The sequence below is a fragment of the Poecilia mexicana genome, unplaced genomic scaffold (genome assembly GCF_051168715.1).
Source record: "Poecilia mexicana isolate PSO_F unplaced genomic scaffold, ASM5116871v1 scaffold_3, whole genome shotgun sequence".
Taxonomy (NCBI): Eukaryota; Metazoa; Chordata; class Actinopteri; order Cyprinodontiformes; family Poeciliidae; genus Poecilia; species Poecilia mexicana.
Window position 1 is genome coordinate 28790493 of NW_028263372.1, and position 24159 is coordinate 28814651.

The 24159-nt window shown below is 38.6% G+C and overlaps 1 protein-coding gene across 2 annotated transcripts in view; it reads right to left on the reverse strand.

Moving 5' to 3' along the window:
• LOC106909672 (transcription initiation factor TFIID subunit 4) overlaps positions 1-24159 on the reverse strand; it is a 103208-nt gene that overhangs the window by 76351 nt on the left and 2698 nt on the right. Inside the window, exons 2-9 of one of the 2 annotated variants that reach the window (XM_088004400.1) lie at positions 20467-20621; positions 15085-15234; positions 14026-14178; positions 13529-13651; positions 13088-13177; positions 12530-12739; positions 4738-4813; positions 3713-3827 (exon numbers count right to left, since the gene is read on the reverse strand). In XM_088004400.1, coding sequence (XP_087860526.1) covers positions 3713-3827; positions 4738-4813; positions 12530-12739; positions 13088-13177; positions 13529-13651; positions 14026-14178; positions 15085-15234; positions 20467-20621 — 1072 coding nt within the window. The remainder of the gene's footprint in view (positions 1-3712; positions 3828-4737; positions 4814-12529; positions 12740-13087; positions 13178-13528; positions 13652-14025; positions 14179-15084; positions 15235-20466; positions 20622-24159) is intronic. The other variant, XM_088004399.1, reaches the window with a different exon arrangement.

The following is a 24159-nucleotide window of genomic DNA, read 5'->3' on the forward strand; positions in this document are numbered from 1 at the left end:
ATACATTTGCAGCTAAAATAATACTTCTGACATCAATGTGTGAAAAGCTCATCCTTTTCTACTCGACTTATCAAAACAGTGTAGAGCTGTTTACTATATTTTGGATTGAACTGATTTATAACTGAATAACAAAAGTTGCCAAAAAGGAGATCTTTTTTTTTTGTTTGTTTTATAGAATTTGAACTGGGTGAAGCTATATATATATATATATATATATATATATATATATATATATATATATATATATATATATATATATAAATTGTACTTACTTGCTTAGCTGATGATTATTTCAATAATCAATTCATCACAATTAATCTAATTTATTGTTACAGCCCCAGTTGGATATAATGTATTTTTTACAGTGTCTTGTCCAAGTATTCCTTGAAATTTTACTGAGATTTAATAGGTTTTATATATAGTTGTGCAACTGGAACAGTGAAGAAAAATGATACATGGTTCTCAAAGTGTTTCTTTACCAATAAAAAGTGTGCCATGCATTTGTATTTAGTTCTGTTGACCATTACCTTTAAATAAAATCCAGTAGAGTGTTTCCTCCATAATTCATAAAGTTATGGATTAGTATAAAGAAAAGAAAAAACATATCTATACGTAAAAAAAAAGTATTTACCCCCCAGGTTCCCACCACCACCATCATTGTTTGAGATGACTTGACCAACCTTGCATGAGGGGCTTAAGTCTAAGTTAGTCTAAGCTTTGAGGGTGAGCTGAGGGAGCACTGCTGTATTAGATTTATAACACAGGACAAAAGAAGTGCATCACTGTGAAACAGACTGCAGTCCAATAATTGTTTCATCTCCAATAATTGTTTCATCTCAATTAGATTGCCCACATAATTGTTGGAACCCAATGTAATTGGAAAAAAATATTAATTGCACAGCCACAACACACACATTCACTAGAAAATGTCTGAAACAATGAAAACATTCTGATACAGCAGGTAATAGAGCACAATGAAGCCTGTGACAAAACAAAATGCAATCCAAGTTCAGCGAGTTTGTTTGATGAGAGCTATATCTGTATGTATTGAGAAACATATACTCAAAAATAAGACATGGGCAAAGTGGTGTGAAAACATATTTGACCTCCAACACATTTATTTTTTCTTTGCTTTTTATTATATTTTCAGCACCACATCAAACGAATGTTGATATCAGACGACAATAATATGAGAAAATGCAAAATCAGTCTTCGAATGAGCTTATTATGAGTAAAACCATCCCAACCAAGCTGTCACAAGGTGAAAAAGTAATCACCTCCTCCAAGTTGTTTAATCAAGAATTAATTAATATTAATTAAAATCTCTTGGAAGTCTTCATGTCCCAATTTGAAGAAATTCAAGATGAGATTAGAAATAAAGTCATTGAGGTCCATCAATATCAGAGATTTAACAAAATCTCATCATACATGGTCTCACGATATTAAAACATCACAATATCTCCAGTTAAGTCCTGCTATATTGCAAGCACTAGACAGATGTGATTATCATGGATTTGCCAAATGAAATTGTGACAAATACTCTTAAATCATTTGTTGGGCAGCAATGAACTTCTATGCTAGAGTTCCAAAAATCACTTTTGACCTAAACGTACAAAAAGGCCCAAAGTGATCCCCAAGACTTTGGGAAAATATTCCATGAATTGACAGGACAAAAGGGTGACATTTTGGAAGGTGTGTGTATTCAGGAAAAAATGTCATGTCAACAGTCAAACATGGTGATGGTAATGGAGTGCACTTGGGGAAAATCTTAAAGCAGAATGTTCAATCAGTGTCTGGTGATTTACAGCTTAAGTACCTTTGGGTTTTGCAGCAGAGCACCAACAAGCCCACCACTGCATGGCTAGAAAAAACAAAAAGGTTTAGGATTGGCCAAGTCAAACCCTGGAAACAATACCGATTGACGTGCTCTGGCATGGCTTTAGACAGAGCATGCTGAAAACCCTCCGGTGTGGATGTATTAGAACAGGAGAGAGACAAAATTCCTCCATAGCAAAGCAAAAAACTCTTCTCACAATCACATGATGGTAGTTGCTGGCACCAAGGGTGGCAGAACTATTATTGGGTTTAGAGGGCAATTATTCTTCTTGCATCTGACCAAGTTGCTTTGGATAGATTTTGTTTTTCCCTCCATTAGAAAAATCCTCATTTTAAAACAGGTATTTTTGTCCAATATTGAAATTTGAGTGGCAAAAATTCAAAAACAAAAGAAATCTGCAAGTAGGGCTAAAAAATAAATTAATGACATTATATATCGCAACAGACATGTGATCAATATCAATAGACAAAACGTCTGATAAAATGTTCAATAATTTAACTGATCCAAAACCATACAGCATTCTGGGGGAATGCTCACTCACTCTTTGGTTACATAGCAACTCACTCGCTCGTTGGTTACCTAGCAACAACCTGTCCAGTAACTTGCACAGCAGCAGTTTAAGGTTTAGCCACTGTGTCTCATAACTGCTTAAAAATAAGTAGCAATGTGGAAAACTGTGGATAAAACAGGAAACGTCTTGCCACCAGTTTGGCAGTATTTCACATATTTATAACAAAAAAACTAATCAATAATTATTGATATCGGCTGATAGAAATAAAACGCTTATATCATTCAGCCATATCGTCCAGCCCTCTTTGCAAGGAGCCAAATACTGTGTAAAATGTGTTTATCAGCTGACCTTTATTAAAGGAAAATATGGTGTGTGATGTCAGGACGCGTTTCCTCTGGGACTGTGGAGCCGTGTGCGTTATTGGGTTCATGATGAAACCAGCTCGTTCGTGTGTGGTGGGCCACTGTGATCACCGCAGGGGGGAAAAGGTCGTCAGTAACAAGCGAGCCTGACAGCTTAATTACCAAGGCAGCTAAAGATTTATTGGTTTATCAATCAGAGCCGAGGGCAATGCCTTTCCCCTCAGGAGACGGAGGCCATTACCATGAACCCGCTGGCCCATGTGACCCAGACTCTTCTTGCGCTGGCCCAGTCATGCTGAGGTCATCCTAAGCCGCCTGCCCCTACTCGCGTGCGTGAGTCCAAGCTTGAACTGCAAATATTCTTGAAGTCTTAAAAGTGCACGCCAGCAGGAGTACAAACAAGATGTAAGCAATGCAAACATGTACGTACAAACCAGCACAGAAATGCTGCACAAACAGAAGAAATACGCACAGCATAGACCACAAAGGCCAGCATGTGGGCGAGGAACCTTTTATGTTTGGAGACAAAGGCCCACCAGAAGCAGAGACAAGACCAGAGAGCGAGAGAGAAAGAGAGCAAAGCTGCAGGCGTAATACCGCATGTCTGACTTAACCAAAAGGTATTTTCAGAACAGCATCCAGAATTTCCAACCATCTGGACACAATTATCTTTTTTCTAAATTAAGATTTAGCTCATTTGCAGTCCTGCCAATGACTTGTGACACTGACACAAAGAGGGCGAGTGTGAGGGTGATCTATTGGTTGGCAGTGTGTTGCTATGTGATGAGCACGAAGAGAGAAAGGACCACCGATCATCCAGCCGGCCAGGCAGGCAGGCAGGCAGGCAGGCGGGCAGCCAGGTGGCCAGGCAGGCAGCTCCAATAAACACTCATAGCCTTAGCTGAGAGAGTCGCCTGTAGTCATGGAGAAAGCTGCTTGATAAAATGCTGCCCCCATGTGGTGGCATCTGGGAATGACATGTGTTTCACACAGAGTCTGTACCTGAAAGAGCCTCCTCCGGGGTCGTTGAGCTTGTTTTTCTGATTCCCAGAGATCTGAACAGGCAGGCCCATGGGACTTTTGCCTGCTTGTATGATGGCTCCCTTCCCTATCGTTCCTGTTCAGGAGAGGGGACAAACAAAAACAAAGGAGAAAAAGCTAAATAAAAAAGAAAAGTAATATTATCACTGAAGTGTCCCCTTCTATTTGCATCAGATATCCTCCTGTCTAAGGACTACCTTTAGCTGTCTCTGTCTTCCTCACAGGGGGGTGAAGGGAAGGTGGGGGGGCTTAGATGAACCAACCCAGGTTGGCGTCGCTCTGTCAATATCACTGCGCTTCAGCGGCTCTCCTTACACTCCTAAAACGCATCCTGCTCCGAGACACGTTTTTCCGGAGAGGCACAAGGACTGCCAGAGTGAATTTAAACTTGATTTTAACAGGCATGTTCCTAGCCAAGAGGCGCAGAGAAGTATTTTTAGATCTATCCCCGCATTCCAATTTACGGGCATAAAACAACCTACAGATCTTTCACTGCAGGCGATCTTCGGAAGAGGGGTAGATCAAATTTGTATGCACCTCCGATCGTACACAGACACACGCTCATGCGAAAACAGGTACACACACTCGCTCGCACACACGCACCACTTGAGAGCACGCGGCTCTCTTAGGGGAGCGTTCCACTCGGTTGGCGTTGGGGGCGATATTTGCGGGCTTCTGTGGGAAGAGTGTTTGTGAATCAGTGTGAGTAAGCAGCAGCACAAATGTTTGAGGAGGCTCTATAACCGAGCAGGAAAAAGCACCTGTTCTCTCTGCGGCTCCTGTCTGTTTACACATCTTCCGGCCTACCGAGGGAACATTTACAGTTTCACTAATGGCAGCCTTAAGTTCAATCTATTTTGCTGTATCTCTAACAAAAAAAATGTGTCGCCTCCCATCGCAAAGTTTCTTTTGTTATTATTTTTCTGAGACACATGAATGCTTCAGTGATGTCCAATAAGGTTGGAGATGCCCTGAAAGCGTCTTACCTTGCGGTCTGATGGACTGCGTGATCACCATGGGCATCCGGACCGGACCACTGACAGTCCCTCCTGTCTTCACGCCCTAAGGAGAAAAATTTATTAAAGCATTTTGAAAGACAGAGATAAAAATCAGAAAGAGGAAAAGAAGGAAAATTTACAAACGGCACAACTGTTTAACCACTCCTTCATTCTATAAATGATTATCTGTTTCAAGGGAAAATCAGCTTTTACCCTGTGCAAGAGAATAGGAATGAGAAACTGTCCGACAGCTGCTTGTGTTTTATCTACTTAGATTTATCTGCAGGAACTCTCTTCGAATTCAAACAAAATTGGTGTCAAACATTTGTGCAGCACTTTTTTGTTGTTTGTGCTTCTATAATTTTAAAGATGTTTATTAATAAATGTTCAAAGGTCAACCACTCCCCCCACATGTACAAAATCAATCAAAATATGGTCACAATCAAATGTGCTGCATTTGAAGCACACGTTTTTTGTTTGTTATAAAGATTTAAAAAACCTATATAAATTAATTGTGCCATGTTTGTGCAGCCAAAACTTTGTAGCACAGTTAATTGACACCAAATTTGTTTGACTTTGTTCGTGTGGCAAGGCTAGTTGAGCTTAGATGACCTCTGGAAACATTTATTCATATCTTTGAGTCAAAATAAAAAATTTTGTTCCACAAACCAGCACATATGTTTGACATCAATTTTGCTTCATTTGAAGAAGTTGGATCATTTAGCCGCATGTGGAGGTTCACATTACCAGTTAGTCTAATTCAAATTTAAATTAATTTAAAAAATCATCCACACTCCTGGTAATGGACTTTTTTTTCCTGTTTTTCTTTCTTTTTTTTTTTTTTTTTACAAATAAAGATCTAAAAATTGTGGCATGCATTTATTTTCAGCCCCAGTACTGTGCAGTATTTGTTTTCCTCCACAAATAGGTTTTGCATCTTGGCCAAAATGTTCAATATTGGTTTCATCTGGTCAGATCTCCTCCTTCCACGTTTGTCTGTTTCCCCTACATGACTACAAACAAGACTTCTCATGACTTTCTTCTCATCATGCTTTCACATGCAAATGGTTTACATAGTGTACACCTTTTATCTCCTAAACCTGCCATAAAACTTCTTCACAACTTTATCTCTTACCTGTGTTCCTTTATGATCCTGTCTGTTCACAAATGTCCTCTACAACCCCTGGCAAAAAGTATGGAATCACCAGTGTTGGATGAGCAGTCATTCAGACATTTCATGCTGTAAAACAAACTCGGATCAAAAACATGACACAATATTAAGGTCATTCCAAAGTGCAACTTGTTGGCTTTCAGGAACACTCAAAGAAATGAAGAGAAAACATTGTGGAAGTGAGTGAATGATACTTTTATTGACCAAACACAGGGAAATAAATATGGAATCACTCAATTCTGAGGAAAAAAGTATGGAATCATGAAAAACACATAAACAAAAGACCATTCAAAATACATCACTAGTATTTAGTTGCACCATCTTTGGCTTTTATAACAGCTTTTAGTCTCTGAGGCATGGACTTGATGAGGGACAAACAGTATTTGGTGCCTACTCTCTTTGATAGCAGTTGCCAGATCAGCTTTGCAGGTTGGAGCCTTCTTGTGGAACATTTTTTTCAATCTCCACCACAGGTTTTCTATTGGGTTGAGATCTGGACTATTTGCAGGCCATGACATCGACTGAATGTGTCTTTCTTCAAGGAATGCCTTCACTGTTTTTGCCCTATGGCATGATGCATTGTCATCTTGGAAAATCATTTCATCATCTCCAAACATCTGTTCAATTGAAGGGATGAGAAAACTGTCCAAAATGTCAATGTAAACTTGTGCATTGATAGAAGAATTAACCACAGTCATCTCCCCAGTGCCTTTGCCTGACATGCAGCCCCATATCATCAAGGACTGTGGAAATTTGGTTGTTTTCTTCAGGCAGGCCTCTTCATAAATCTCACTGGAACGGCACCAAACAAAAGTTCCAGCATCATCACCTTGTCCATTGCAGATTCTTGACTCATCACTGAAGACAACTTTCATCCAGTCATCCACAGTCCATGATTGCCTCTCCTTAGCCCATTGGAGTCTCGTTCTTTTATGGTTAGGTGTCAATGCTGGTTTTCATTTAGCTTTCCTGTATTGAAATCCCACCTCCTTTAGGCAATTTCTTACGGTTCGGTCACATACATTGACTCCAGCTTCCTCCCATTTATGCTTCATCTGTTTAGTTGTACTTTTTTGGTTTTCAAGACAAATGACCTTTAGTTGTTTGTCTTGACGCTTTAATGTCTTTCTTGGTCTACCAGTACGCTTGGCTTTAACAACCATTCCATGCTGTTTGTGTTTGGACCATATCTTGGATACAGCTGACTGTGAACAGCCCACATCTTTAGCAACCATGCGTGAAGGGTTACCTTCTTCAAGAAGTTTCACAATCCTCTCTTTTGTTTCAAGGGACATTTCTCTTGTTGGAGTCATGGTTCTCGCCACTCCACTTCGTCCAGCAGCCCTCCAAGGTGTCATGACTGCAGGTGTTTTGAACTGCACACTAACGGGCACATCTAATCTGGGGCAGGTGTCCATTTAGGGAAAGGAAATAGACTGGGTGTGTCCTTTTTTCTACCTCCAATTTGAGTGATTCCATACTTTTTTCCTCAGAATTGAGTGATTCCATATTTATTTCCCTGTGTTTGGTCAATAAAAGTATCATTCATTGACTTCCACAATGTTTTCTCTTCATTTCTTTGAGTGTTCCTGAAAGCCAACAAGTTGCACTTTGGAACGACCTTAATATTGTATCATGTTTTTGATCTGAGTTTGTTTTACAGCATGAAATGTCTGAATGAGTGCTCATCCAAGACTGGTGATTCCATACTTTTTGCCAGGGGTTGTAACAAAGCTCTGAGGACTTTACAGAGCAGCTGTTTACACAACTATTAAATTACACAAATGTGACTAGTGAACTGGAGTGTCACAGTAAAGGGAGAAGAAGAATGAGAGCTATTCATTGTTACATTAGACTTCAGGATTTTGGATGGCTTTGTCACATAATAATCCTATTAAACACATTTATGGCTGTAATGTGGCAAAATGTGAAAATGTTCATGAGTATCAATAATTTCGCAAGGTGCTCTGTGAGTGACCTATATTTGCTGGTATTTCCAGATAAAAAGGTAAAATGAAGTCAAGACCTCAGTGAAATAGTAGTTTAGACAAAGAGGGAGAAAAAGAAGATGGAGCAGATAGAGTGAGTGGGGGGGGGGGGGGCGATGAAGGGTGCTTGATGCTGGGCTATTAGAGTCACTTCCTTCCTTGGTAGCAGCTACAGGCCGACCCTCTGGCTCAGCCATCCATTCCTACCATTTTGCTTCTTGCTGCATATTTTTTAGCCTTGTTTTCCATTCCCTGACACATGCTATATTACTGTTCAAGCTACTGCAAAAAAAGACAGAGGCTATTTTTCCCAGAGATCCACTGCAGGGGTCTGCAGGAGTGGGAGGGAAGGGTAAAAATACATTCATAATAGGCAGAGATAGCTAGCACCTCTGGCTAGTTGGCGACACAGTTAACACAGAATAAAAAATAATAATAAAAGCTGGTAAAGGTAGGAAGTTTGAAAATCACAAAGAGAGGGGTTAACAGCAATCTACAATACCAAGTTTGCATTTAAATTGTCTTTATCCAAATGTTGAGCTTGGATTTGTGAATATAATGACTAATGTATAAAACACAATTGTTTTTGTTAGTGCAATAATTTTAAATTAAAGTCCAATAAATTTAAGTTTCAGTTTGGATTTCAGAGGTGATCACCGCTACAAAGTTGGACAGTGCTTTTACACACAGTTATTCTAAAAGATATAGTGTCAATTATAACTGGGCAATAATTTAAAATATTCATCATCAAAATTCAAATCAAAATCTCAAGCTCTGCATGAAAGGAATATTTGGTAAAGATTATGTTTTAACTGTATAATTTAAGAGCACAGATTTTATTTATTGTTTTCACATGTTTCCCTCTAGACTTATAACACAAGCATGTTTGTTGAAAAACTCTGGAACATAAGCACATATATCATCCCAATTTCCAAGTACTGTTATGCACAGCTCAAAAGTTTATAAAATTCTATTTTTGTTCACAAAATTATAATTTGGTAATGCCACACTAAAGCATATCGGGTGTCTAACCCACAGGTCCTGCTTAAGGCAGATGATAAGTGAAAATTGCTGTTTTCATTTTGCTCTGAGAGCAGAACCCAGACTAAACCAATTCTCCGATGCTGGGATGACTACTCACATGATCCCAAAGCACACAATCAATCCCCTTCATATTAAATTATCAAATAAAAAGGATATTTGTCAAATAGAATAAAAATTAATATCTAAAAACATTTTATACATTTACTTGAAGACCCTTTATAAAGTATTCAAAACGCCCAGACTTTTATTCATTTTGTCACAACAAAAACAACATTTTCTGTGTTTTTTGTTAGGTTTTATATATTTTGTTGGAATTTTTTCCTTGACTAGAGAGATATGGCGACATGTAAAATAAGCAGCGCTTCGCTTTCACAGACGGTGAGGACTTCGTCCAACTTTTAGCGTCACTTGGAAGGAAAGCTTAAAGAAAGGTAAGATCTGTGGACGTGATGCTAGCAAAGCTAGCTGTAGAGAGACATGTTGTATCTGCGATGAAAAAAAAAGTTGTCACTCGTGCGCTGAATTATTGTGTGGAGGTGTTGACTGAGGTGTCGCAAATATGGGACAACATTGTGACCAAAGTTTGCATTGAAATGACATTCAGGAACGATCCGATTCGTCTGGACGGATCTTTACTGATTAAATTTATTTCAGCTCTATGTATTTAATGTCTAGGTGTTTTATGGGAATGTGGATCTTTCAAATCAATTTGAGAAGCAATTTTGAAGGTAAAACTTAATTTTTTTGTGTTACGTAGCACGGGGTGCTGGTCTTGACTTGGTCTTGGGTAGGTGGTCTTGACTACAACTCTGCTACTGGCTCCTCGGTTGCATGTCCTCCCCCACCCTCCTTCTTTCCATCCCCTTTCTGTTGGATTTCTTTCAAAATAAAAGCCACTAGTGGCAAAAAAAAGTGAAGTTCATGCTATTTTAGGACAGGAGACAAGATGTTTCCATCCCTGAAAATATGATGCGTAGAATCACATATCTAAGTCTAAACTATGTTACAGAGAGTAAACATAATAAAAACATGCTTTATCTGTGGCATTGTTCATTAAAATGGCACATTACTGATGTATTCAAATTAAATACGATCGCTTCACTTAATGATATTGTATTAGCGATTCAGCAAGTACTTTTACTTTTAATACTTAAAAGCCAGTACTTTTTTACTTTTACTTAAGTACATTTTTTGAGGTTTCTAGATTTGGGCTCTGCGGTTCATCTAGTCGTATTATCTCAACACCTAGAGATAGAGCACACAGTGTGGACACACATTACTGAGAGGAAGAGAGTCCAAGTTAATCATTTTCACTATCAATCAGGTGCTTAAATTAAAAAGAAAAGAAGAGGTAGATAAGAAGTTCTTCAACAGGGAACTAACATGTCTATGGTTTATTCAGGCTTATTCAGGAGTGAGAGAGGAAGACTGACTTCTTATATAGGAAGAGGGGAATGGAGGACAGTGAAGTAGCTTTTTTAATACTTTTAATACCTCTATCACAGGACATGATGAATATGGTAATGTTGGCAGCGCTCTGAAAATCTCGAAATTTGTGTACAGATCTAAACTTTCCACATTGTGCACAAAGGGACAGCTGTTTCTGTAATGACAGCTCTGCCTTTTCAATTTAAGATGGTTACAATGTCGCCTCCATAAAACTCTTGTCTTTGTTTTAAAATAGTAAAACCGCATTTTACGGGGGACTGTTCTCTTTCACATCATAAACATTCCTAATACAATTAACTTCACAGCAGAAAAGCCAGCGTTGACGTCAGCGGGTCAAAAATAAGCCACAAAGTTCTGATTGGTGAACTTTTGATAACAGTTAAAGTATTATTACCACACAGAGGAGTATGAGTTCCTCTCCAATTCTTTGTCTTAACTTGCAACTTTTTTTCCCCCTAACACTTTTCTTACAACACTTTTGACGATCTACAGCAAAAGGTTTGGTGGTTCTGTGATCACACACAAATATCTTGGAAATTTCAAGAGTACTACATCCCTCTGAAAGACTTAATTTTTGAATTTTTCTGAGTCTGTTAAATCTGTTTTGGTCCCATTAGCCCTGAGGCTGCCTAATAAGCAGCCTCAGGGCTGCCTAATAATTATGTACACCTTGATAAAAGGGTGTTGATGTCCTTAGGCCACACCGTTCTTCATTACACAAATACACATCACCTGATAAGCTTAAACCCAATAAACATCCAAGTTTATTCAGCGTGGATAGTATGCATAAAAATGAAAATATGGTCAAATTGCTCTCTTGTCCAATAATTGTCCACAGAGTATAAATGTCATTTGCAAACACTAAATATTCGACTGATAAGAAGCTGTCTTTCTGTGTAATTAGATACATTAAAAAGTTTGACTCTGAAAGGAAATCGTGTCGTTGCAGAAGGAGACCAGTAAGCAGAGTGACACCCATATGACACCTGCATGATTTGAATTTTTGCAAAGATTTCAAGCGTTGAGAGCAGCAAAAAAGAACGAAACCCATTAGTAAGGTTTCGGTTTGCCAGCTGTCTATTATTTCAGGTTTAATCTCAGTAAAGTGTAATGAAACTTTATTTAAACTCTATTAAGTTCTGATATGCGTTTGTAATCATAGTCCTGTTGGATCATCCAAGTTTTAATCATCCAACTTTGGAAATAAGCTCAAGTATTTAAAGGTTTAGTCTTTGGTTTATATTTTATCCACTTTGTGCAATGCAGCAGTACCATTATGACCCTTAGCATGAAGCTACCATCATCATAATGGAAGCTGGTGACGTGCTTTTTGCGCTGAAAGCTTCATCATCACACCTCCAAACATATTTCTTCTCATGTGATCAAACGACTCAACTTTTGTCTCAGATCATATTTAGGTCTCATTTTCTCCAGAAGGCATTTTGACTTCCTCAAGGTCCTAGTCAACTTTCTTTCCTCAGAGGGCAGAAGTTTGGGTCAGAATATTGAAATTTGGACAGAACTGGGTGTTCCAACCAGACAATGATGCAAAAAGAACACAAGGAAACAGATTTTTGAATTATATTAGCATTGTGGAATGACCCTAACCTCAGCATGAATAAAATGTAGAGACTGTGCTTAAAACCCAGGATTTGTGCCAGGAAACCCACAAATTTAAATGAACTTTACCACTTCTGATAAGAAGAGTGGTCAAATATCCAGCTAGAAAGATACCAGAACAGAAAGCATTTGGCTTTTCTGCAGCTTGTTGAGGTCAGTTTATCAAAAGTGGGGTACTTTCAGAGATCTGAGTGCATCCAAATCTATTCTTTCCCAATCACTGAAGTTTCGGCGGGAATTGGTCATCACCAAACTCACTCTTGGATGTGATGCATTAAATCACAGGATTCTACATTCTCCAGCAAAACAATGTAGCTCGATTTAAAAACCCATCAACTAATGATATAATAGTGATCCAAAGGATTTTCTCATACCCGTTTAATGAATTCAGGATGTCAAGAAAACAACAGTATAAGCGTTTTCTTCTCATGAGTCATTGGACCCGTGCTCGTGAACATGGCTGTCGTGTTTGTGTCTGCACCGGAGCACGGCTCTGCTCTGTACGTACCATGGCAGCTGCATGTCCGACGGTCCCAGCGGGCAGCACGCTGGCACCCGCAGTGGTGCTGACGCTGTTAGGGTGCCGTATGCGGACAGCTGGCCCAGCTACCATGGCAGGAGGGGTGCTGCCGGCTGCTGGTTTGACTCCCTGCTGCAGGGGCTGGGTCAGGGACTGCTGACTGTTCAACAAAGACAGCCTCAGGGCCGGGAGGCTCTTCTGTTGACGCACACAGAGAGGTCATGAAGATTGCAGTCACACAGCAACACAAAGCAGCATATACAGCTGCAACAACAAGTTCAGCAGCTGGGTACACTGGTTGTTTTATCGTTACTTGCACATTTGATATTTACTTGTGATAATAATTAAAAACTATAAGTGCACATTTCCTGGTCTGTTACAGAAAGTCCAAATAAAATAAACTTTGTGGTCGTAATGTAAGGAAATGTAAAAAAAAAAAAAAGTTCAAAGAAATGTCTGCTGCAGCTATCAATACCAGAATAAAGCTATTTAGCCTTTCGATTTTAATTGATAGATTAAAAAGATATCGCCAAACAAAAAGCCCACCTTGAGAAAAGGCACCAGGTAAGGCTGCGGAGACGACTTGAGCTCAGTCTGCAGCCTGCTGGTGAACTCTTCTGGTTCTATCTTGGCATCCTGTCGGACAGAAAGAAGAGAAACAAGAACCAGGCAGATTAACACGGTGATTTAGGCATAAATCCCCATCCTAAAACCTTAAAGTATATTCTAAAACAAAGGTTGAAAATTCATGAGTTCAGAAAGTAGATTTTGGAAAAAGTTTCATGCTGCCATCTACAGGTTGAAAATATTCAATACAAAACACACAAAAGGTCAAAGTTGACTAGTTCAATTAGGCTATTTACCACCTGAAGTTAGTCAGATGTTCAAGAAATACAATTTCATTAACGTCTGCCATGTTAAAAAGAGCTGCTATACACTTTATGTAATAATGAAGACAATACAGTTTGTTTGGTTTCTCACACCCACCAGCAGATCCTGAACCAGAGCTTTGACGTTCTTGGAAGTCTCAGGAGACGGAGAGTTGTGAGACGCCAGCTTGATAAGTGTAGCCAGGAAATTCTTACACTTCTTCACATTTTCTTGCATCTCCTGTGAAACATGGGGAATATTTTTTTTTTTACCATGTTTAAAAAAATAAAATAAGATTGTAAAATTAATTAAATTAGAAAATAAAGATGAGAATATTACTCTTTCAGCAATTGGCCTTTTTTGGGGTCTGAATGCTCCAGTTAAAGATTAATCAACCACTAAATTAGTTGATGATCGTTTCAATAACCACTTTATCGCTATTAATCCGCTTAATCGTTTCAGCCTTGCGAACAAGCAAGAGTTCATGTTGGCTGCATGTCCTTGGGTATGCACTAGTGTGAATGCATGGGTGCAAATGTTTGTGGGCATGTGTGAGACTCCGTGTCCGTGCCAGGAACCAGCGCTGGCCTCCTGGGAAACGGCAGAGAACAGACCTGGGACACGACCGGAGCTCCGGGGGCCGCTGCGACGCTCGTCTGCGTCTGTGCCGCTGGCTGGGAGGTAGGCTGGGCCTGGGCCTGGGGGGTGATGGCCATGGGGGCCTGCTGCGGAGCCGTCACTGCCACGGTCGGCACCACGGGGCCCTTCTGGAAGAGCAAGGAAGAGACAGAGAGACAAACAGGACGTGACGCTTTGCTCGCAGCAAGGCCACAGAGAACAGGAGGCAGGCGCCACGGCGCTCCTGTCACATCTGGTCTCCTGACTTCAGCGGACATCTTTTAACAGAAAAGGAGGAGGAGAGGGGAGGCAGTGACAAGCAAGAAGCTTGGAAACAGAGTTATCTATTAAACCTATGCTTGATGCTCACTCATGGCTGGCACCACCTTACCGGCACGACATTACAGCTTCTGCTGTGGTGATGTTTTTTTATATTTTATTTAATAATAAGTGCATGAATGATTGTCAAGAAAAAGCAGATATTGAAGCGCACTCAGCGCTGCATCAAGAAGCTCCGAAGGAAGCGACACGAAAACCTCTGAAGAAGACATGAGCGCACCGTCCTTCTTCACAATCAAAAATGGAATAGCTCAGATTTTTGTGGTTGTAAGATTTCTCTTTTGTGTTGGGTAAACGAACACATGCTAGCTATCCCGCTAGTACCGCGACAGGCCTAAATTTTTAGGTTTGCCCTTCACATCTCCCCGAACAAACCGGACTTTCAAGGTAAATGAACTAGAGCTCAAAGAAAGCAGACTAACCAGAGCCTAAAACAGTTTAGAAGGGTCTCTCAGCAACCAAAAGCTAACACTTCTATATCATCTGATAGCAGTTAAATAACCCAGGAAAGAACTTATTGGTAAGATATTTTAGAAAGCATAATGAATAAATTCAGATTTTCCTTAGAGAGAGAGAAAAAAAAACTCCAAGAAATAATTCATGCAAAACATCCTCTCAAAAACAAAGCCACATCCTAACATTGTTCCTCAACATGAGCTATCAGGACGGCTGCAGGAATAACACATGAATTCATCATTCGAGGAGTGTTAGCTCACAGGGCGGAGTGCAGGACAAGAGGAGGAGGAGGAAGTAGAGGAGGAAGAGGTCTGGAGGGCAGGGCTGGAAGGTGCGGGAGAGGGAGACGGTGCCATCTTGGCCGGGGTCAAAGGGCACGGCCTTGTGGTCTGAGAAGTTGCAGGAGACTGCTGGAAAGAAGAAGAGCAACAGGATAAGGAAAAAGCCGGAGCGTGCCTCGCAGACACGTAGAGAAAGGTCACAAGGAGGAGAGAAGATGGTGTGAGCATGATGGCGGCGGTAAAGACTGACACAAAGCCAAGTTGCAGAGAATCAGGATGTCATGCAGGCACTGGCTGTTCCCATCATGTTATGTGTGTAAATGGAAGGAAATTGTGGAACAAAGCATGTTGTGCTGGAAAGCTGGAATAATCTTAAAAGCAGGGTGAAGTAATCTCTTTCCTCCATCAAAGCTCAAATAAAAAAAAAAATGTCTCTATTAGATGATGGGACCCCTGTCTGAAAAGCAATTCACTATTCTAGCAGTTTGACAGCTTGCATCACAGGAAGACGGTTCAAATCTTCTGATCTCTCCGTTTTAAGTCAGGGAATATAAATTTCTTTATAGTCGTTTGAAGAAAATCCCCAACATGAAAGAGAAATTATGACTATTTCACTATACGTAAATGATCAATTGTTTGAAAACACATTTTTTAGCCATTTGAAGCTGTATTTTTACTTCAGCTTATTATTTAGAATAAGATGACTGCCTCACAGTATTTACACACAAACATTTTAATAGAAATAAAGAACATGAACCAACAGCTTTCATTTAAAAACAGAAAAGCCACATTTATTCCTCCTGTTGCCAACGCAAACATATTGTGATTACTACTGCTCTGAAAGTGTTATCCAGAACATTTATTGTGCATGTGATATTGACAATCTTGTAAAAAAATATAAATACAGATTAACATAATTATAACAAGTTAATATTGGCCAAATAATTAGTTGGACTATTTGCTCTTGTTGCCAACCTAATAGACATTCTGCTAACTGTAGTTTGTTTTAAAACTGTTAAGGGTGGCACTCCTTGAGTTTGGATACAAAGACTTGTTTGTTTTTTTTGCTTTTTCAGCTGGATCTGTCTTCCTTGTAAGCCAGGGAAAGCAATAAGTGGGGGAAGTGTGACACCACGCTACTATATAGCCCAACTCCTGGCCAAAACAACCCAGGAGGCCTTCTGCTCTGACCTCTGGCTCCCAAACAAGAGCAAGAAGTCATAGAAATACCACCACAAACACACGTGCTTCCAAATTTAGGCTCAAACGAAGCTGCACAATATTAGGAAAACGTGTAATTGCAATGCTTTTGATGAATATTGAAATGCGGTGCGGTTTACTTTGAATTTTGGCAACTTAAAAATGTACACGCTATGTGAATCAAGGGAAGTCAGAGAGCATCCAATTGGCTAAATATAGTCATGGCATTCATAGTATGAATGACCCTTCAAACACAAATACAATTTCATCTAAGCAAATATTGATATAGTGATGCGATACATTGTTAGGTTTTACACTCGTGTGAACTGCAGTTTCATGCACACAGTGAAAACGTGGGCAGTTTTTCGGTGCAGAAGTAGGATAAGAAAAGGAGGAGGGAGTTTCCCCTCCACTAAAAGTTTTGTAGAGCTAAAGAGTTGGGGGAAGTCAGTGTATGACGGATGAATGGGGGGGGAGGTAGGAGCCACGGGGTGCATCCCACCCCCAGCTATGCCCCGCTCGTGCTCACTTTCACTCCCACATGAGCACACTGGAGAACCAAAGCCTTGTTAGCTTTTTAAAATAATCAGGCAGTTGGATGATGAATGATTTAACAGGTATGGAAGGAAGGAAGCTCAGGATGCCTTCCGTTTCTTCCCTCGGGCTCATAGGAAGAGTGACAGGCCGACAGAGGGGTTGAGCTCTGGGAATAAACACCATTCCCTTTCATTTCACAGCTACTGCTTTTCCTGCCGAGATGGCAACGCCGCGGCCCACTAATTTGTCAACAGAGTGACTGGGAGAGGCGACGACAATCTGCGAGTCTCTTTTGAGCGGAGCATGTCAGGATGGAGGCAGGTTGGCAGGCTGGAAGCAAAGTTCTGCTCTGAACTGGTGCAGATTTCTATCCACAACACCCTGACCAACTTACTGTCTAACATTTAACAGTTTTTCTCATGAATATGTCGGCGACAACATTTCATGAGAACAATCACTCAATGCCAGGTTTCAAAAGTATGAAAGTTTATTCTTTGAGGGAGCAGAACTACCTGCAAGATTGTGTTATACACCAGAATGTTACATTTCTGAATCTTAAACCCTGACATTCGGCATTTTGCATATGAACCCAAACAGAGGATGCATTTTTGAACATTTTTTTATGTCAGTTCTACCACCTTCTTCTATTTCCCCAGATATAGTATGCTTTAGCTTTCACTGACTTTTGAAATAAAGCATGATGATATAAAACCAAAATATTGTCTTATCTTGAGGTTGCACAGAAATTAGGAGGAACAGATAATAGTAAATGTCAGAGAATAAAAGCAGGACGAACCAAACTGGAAAAATTGAGTAATGAAATGCTGCCCTCTAGTGTCAATGTTTTGTCTTTGCAACTACACTTCACAAACTTCAACTACAAACTTCAATGTTTTTTTATTGACTGAAGATTAAACTGAGGTAAGTACATCATTATGAAGTGGAAGGAAAACAATACATAGTTTAATTTCTTGTTACTCCTAAAAAAAAAGGGTCATATCTCTGAAGCTCATGGCTATTATTCAACCACTACAATTCTCACACCTGAGATGTGAATCTCTTCAGCTCCTCCAGAGTTACTATGAATATCTTGGCTGTTTCCTGGTTTAACACAAAACTCACTCCAAAGAGGTTTTTACGACTTGGGACATTGTTATTTACACTGACTCTGTTTTAAACCTCTCAAACTCTTTAGCCCTGCCCTGTGTTGTGTGTTCTTAGGTCACCATAGTGCAGTTTGCTCATTAATATTCTAAGGTTGACATGCAATAAAAGTATTTATATTAACTTCTGAAGACAAGTGGTTACCCTGGATTTTATTTTGTGTTTTTTATTATGCTATAAGAGCAGCAAGCTCTCGCTAGTCGAGCCCCTTTAAGCTCCCTCATACGTCACACATTTTGTCCAAAAAAGAGGTATTTAAAAGAGGTATGTATGTGTCTTTACTGGACATAATGAAGGGAAACACACACACACACACACAAACGTACAGATTCAAAAAACAAATGGAAAGTGATAGTTAAAAGACTGTGTTACTCTTGGGGTGTCAGGTTTCTACAAAAAGAAAACGCTTTTCATCCTTTTTAAACTAATTATTCAACAACCAGTCAAAAAGCCTTGTAATTGTAAGCTTAGATAACATGCAATTCATGATGCTTATATTCTTCAAATAGCAGAGAAACAGAAACTCAGAGAAATAACTCAAGTAACAATAATAATATATAGACTTGAATTATTTATATGTCTCCCACAATAGTGAACAGGGATGGAAACTATTTTCATCTCTGAAAAATTAAGGGATATACATTTCTTTTAAATACTTGTATTTAGTGACAATTCCATAAATAAACAATTAACCAAGAATTTAGATTGTATTTATTGAGAGATAAATACTTTTGGAAACATTTATGGACTCCAGATACTCATATTTTATTTATAGTTATAACTAAAGCTTTAGAGTTGACCAATAACACTATTATTAGAAAATGAAAAAATAAAAAAATTTAAAAAAACACAATAAATGACTAAGAAAATACTAAATGGTTTGTTCTGAATCATAAAGACATTTATTTACCTGGCAGGTGCTCTGCGTCAGTAAAACTGATCTGAACTTAGAGGACCTAAACATTTACCTACCTTGTAATTGAACACTTAGTACTTTCCAAAGGTGTGCACCCAGAAGCATAAGTTCCAGCTTCCAAATGAATGATGTATCCACAGGTGATAATAATCAAATTCCTATTAATGATTCAGCAACCCGTTAAATTTTTATGAGAGGACCCCGTGGAGTCATTATGAAGCCTTGAGATGTTAATTCACCAATTAATCTCAATTGAATTTATGGATAAAATAATCAAGTATATCCATTTGTTCTAATTAGGCGTTTTAAGATATCAATCGTACTGCAATTAACAACTAGAGTTAAGCCGTGCATTTATTCACGGGGTTCAGGCTCAACAGTGTGAAAAAAGATCAAAGTTTATCAAATTCAATCAGTCAAATTCATTTTCACAAAGGTCACCAACCGTGAGATTAACTAAAAGATTAACTAGCTAAAGACATGGGGTTACACCTTAGCTGTGATCACGCTTGCTCTCAAGAGTTAAAAATGGTTGTTTGCCCTGATATAATATAAAAATGCACCTTAAGCTGCAATGAAATGAAGATATGTGGGTTGCACTTTCCAAGTGTTACATAGTTCACTTTTTGTTCCACACAAAGCAGCTGCTACAAGAAATAAATGTAAATTTGAAATTAATTTAACCATTACAATGGTTGTCTGTTGCATGGGATATGTTAGCTTAGCAGACCTCAAATTAGCAGCATTTCAGGGTAGCGCTGTGTTGATTTACTGGGTTCCTACATGTTTCTTATGGAAAAAGGAGAAACCATGTGTTGAGTGCAAAGAGTGCAAAGAGGGCTACAAAAGTCTTCACAAGGAAATAATGTTTCCTAAAATTTTTGTGATCCATTAAGTTCAAATGTCAGGAGATAATGGAGATTATACGGTGGTTATAATGTGGCATGAAGGGAGGCCTGACTGTGATGTCCCAATATGTGGGAGGGGAAAAAAAAGAACATACCCAATTTTTCAGACTGTATCTCGACCTCGACAATGCTTGATAGGAAAAAATTCCTTAAATGAGAATATTGGGCATGTCATCAGCACTTTCTTTAACAAGGTTAATATCTGGATTAAAAAAAGATATCAAGTTCCATTTGGTTCAAGTGTAGCTACATTTACAGACCAACCAGCTTAACAAATGAAATATTTTGGGGGTTTTTTTACAACTAATAGTTACATTATTGCATTTTTTATATTTTTTATTTTTTTGAATACCTATATGTTTCCCAACTCAAATAAAACTAGGCTGTTTCCATTTCCAGTATAAAACCCTAAAAAACCCTAATGTCTTTAAAAATAATAATAATTTTAAAAAATGATAATAATTTGAATGAATCTATATGAAAGTTACCAAACAGCAGCATGCTTCCAGTTTTTGTCCTTACCTATAAACAATCAGATGATAGTGAGCGTAAAAGCAGACCATGCCATAACACACCAGAACAAGGGATGTCACTGCATGATGGTAACTAGCACTGAGCTCTGGAGGCGAGTCTCACCTGTGGAGTTGTTACTCTGAAGGACGTTCCCGTCGTTGGAGCAGCAGGTCTCGGAGAGATGTTGTTCTGGGCCTGGGCTTGAGCCTGGGCTTGGGCCAAAGCCTGCTGAGGAACCAACACCAACTGGCCCAATTCAGTGCGCACCAGCACCATTCCTGCAAGGCAGCGAGGAACGACTATTAGCGCTTAGGTCATGAGGAAGAAACAGCCAAAGGCCATTCCTCAATTATGTTGTTGTGTCTCATGTCTCGTGCACTTTCCCTCCCATTTAGTGGTCAGATCGATGTCTGAATTTAAGGCTTTTCTTTGAGGTCTGACCTAACAATTAATATTTTAAACAAATTTCACATGAGAACTAGGACACATAAAAGAGCCAAAACTGCATGGCAGGTACTTGAATAGAGGTAGAGAGAGCTTTGAAATCAAAAGAATATGAAAAAACTAAACAATCATTCAGATTTAAGCATCAAAACATTTATTTCTCCTTTCAACAAACTCAAAGAAAATGCCTTCTGTTAGTTAATATGTGTACACATTAACCAATAAAATCTAATTATAGTAAAATTGTCTGATTCTGACCTTTGGTCGACTTACTCATGCATTTCTTTTTATAACATTGACAACTTGTCAAAGTTTATTGTAAATAACAAAGTTGACCGTGTATTCTAACCCTTCTATGGTACTGTTAGACTAAATAATTTTTGTCTGAGGTCAGATGACTCAGAGGAAGGGCAGCACAGAAACCCTTCTGGCTACTGACCATGAACAAGGAAAGTAAGAATAGTAGCACAATCAATAAAACAAAGAAAACAAAGTTCTTTCCATTTAGAAAAACTAGTAAATTCTCAATTTGAAAAGTAAAACATATCTCCATAAATGTGGAATATTTGAAATTCTTTAAATAATTTTTTTCTTAAAAGTATTTCAAACCAATGGGAAGTGAGACTGGAACAAAATGCATACAGAATAGTTATACATTCTGCTCTCAGATTAACTGACTTGAATGGATAAATTCGGTGGCTGGTGCCATTGAAGCTACATCTGGAAGCATGGGCTAAAATAATGTTGCCGAAAACTAAACGTTCTCCATCTCTTTCCATTAACTTTTTACTTTTCATAAGCATAGAAAGTCATTCTGTTTCTTTTTTGTGTATCTGCTATGTCTTCTGAAACCCCATCAGTCTTGGCACATGGTCGCTCGTACTGAGCCAGGTTCTGGTTTTACTGGAGAGTTCTTGCAGTTAAAAGGGAGGGTTTTTTTTTCTCTCTACTGTTGATACATGCATGCTCAGTATGAGGGAGTGCTGTAAAAACCAGCGACACGTGTGATCGTCTACTGTTGCTGCTTGTTCGTCCAGGACAAGTGAATGCAGCAAGTCAGTGACTCAATGCAAACTGCGGGGTTTCCTTAGACAAAAAACTTTTTGACTAATTTGAGTAATGAACTGAACTCGACTGCATTGTTTGATACCTGGGATCAATTGAAATGTATGTATGACTGAAATAAAATTACTTTTTATAAAATGCCTTGAGATGACATTAGTTCAAAATGGTTCTATCAAATAAACATAATTAAGTTTGTAGATGAAAGGAAGATATTTTGTTGAAACTGATCTCACAGGCGTCTAACATTCAGTGCCTGGCAAAATTATTCTGACATTTTCACTTTTTGTCATATTAAGGCCCCAAATGCCAGTCTAATTCAGACACTTCAACTTATAAACCAACAGAAAATAGTGGATAACTGTTGAGTCAAATTAAAATAATACATCTTTTTCAACAGTTGTGGATGTATTTATATTTAGATCATTTTACTCTGATACACTGAAATAAACAGCCAACAGTTGCTCTGTGAAGGTCCAAGAGGTTTGTCAGTGAAACTATGTGAACAAACAGCATCATGAAAACCAAAACCACAGCAGACAGGTTAGGAATGGGTCGTGGAGGAGCTAAATAGAAATTAAAGGCAAGAAAATCATTCATCAGGAAAGCAGCTAAAAGGCAAATTATCAAGTCCATTGATAATTGCCAACAACAAAAAGGCAGAATTGGTAACTATTTACCAGTTATCAATAGACTGATCCTAATTGGCAACCTGTTAATCAAATCCTCTTTATATTTCCTGAGGTATTTTGATGATTTGATCTGGTAACAAGCTCCAAGCCTCTAAGGTTGGAAGTCCTCCTTGCCATCACCCTGATCTTTAGTTCCCTCCAGACTCTCAGTTCAGCAAATGGGAATTGTACAGCAACATATTGTTACTTGAGAAGGAGTATTAATCCAGAAAGTCCACCAATTCTTGAGGCAGGAAGAATTGCTTCCTGCCTCGAGCAAGCCTCGTAAATCTCAAACCATGTCATAAAAATGGTTTATGACATTTTTGAAAAATATTTCATTAGTTATTTTTACTGAATATTTCAATTTGTTCTTTAAGTTTGTATTGAAACAGATGCAATCTTAAAAACCAGACTTCAAATCTGAAACCTTTCAAAGAAGAAAAATAATATTTTTATATATTTTATCCATACTGGCCAGCTCTATATCTGGAATTTCCTGTCTGAACTATTGAACAGGCTAACTGCAATTAGCAATACAAGCTAATAAATGATACCTCTTTATTCTATGTCATTAAGCATTAAAGGTACATCTTTACTGACAGTATTAGTGTGCGGGAAAAATGTCAATGAGATACACACAGAACAAATTAACTTTATTACTGCAATTATCACCTTATTTTACATGCAGATCGGCTAAATTGGATGTTGAGGTCAGGGTTGGAAGAAAATCTTGTTTCCTGACTTTAGGGCGCCTTCCTGCTTATTTAATTTTACTTTAAGCATGTATAAATGGATAGGAATGCTTTTTCTGTTTTTATGGCAAAACAGAACAAATGAAAAAGTCGGTAAGGCAAAACTTTGGATATAGTGAGGCATTACGTCCAGAGGCATTTCATTAATGGCACCCTGGGCAAACCTTTGTCTTTGAGCCACTCTCCTTCAACCCTGGATAGCCCAAAGGCCTCGTAAATCTCAAACCAAGTCTAAAACAGTGAATAATCCAATTTAGGTTTAACCAGTCTAAGTATTTATTTATTTTTTTTTATTTATTTATTTTTTTCATTTTTGGACTAGATGTGATCAAATGGAGCCAAGAAAAAAACTGAAACAGTCATTTAATTTTAGCAGTTTTTGCAGAATTAGCCATTCACAGTCTACAACATTAAGAGGTGCTCACTCCCCACTGAGTGGGGTGCAAATAAGTGATAGAAAAAACATGGCAGGAAGGCAACATTTGTAGAGCTTATGCTGCATGCCTCCCCTGCTAAAAGGCATGGCACCTTGGGCTGGTAGCCACAACACTGATAACAAAAACAACTACTGTGGATTTTCTATGGAACGTTTGAGAACCACTGTTTTACATGAACTGTTAGGAGAGGCAATAGTTTTCGTTGTGGGGCAACAACAAAAGATAAATTTATGCTCATGCCTTGTGCACTGTAAAACATTTTAGTCGCATTTAATTGTGTCCACTAACTTCTACTCATTAAATAAAGGGAATCTTGCAAGCTTTAGACTTTTAACTTAAATGTGAGTTTATGAAAAATAAACTCACAGTAGTAAGTTGTGTTGACTTTTTATTCCCCACGAAATGACAAAATTTTTTGTTTACTCAACTTTTGAGTTAACAAAGTTT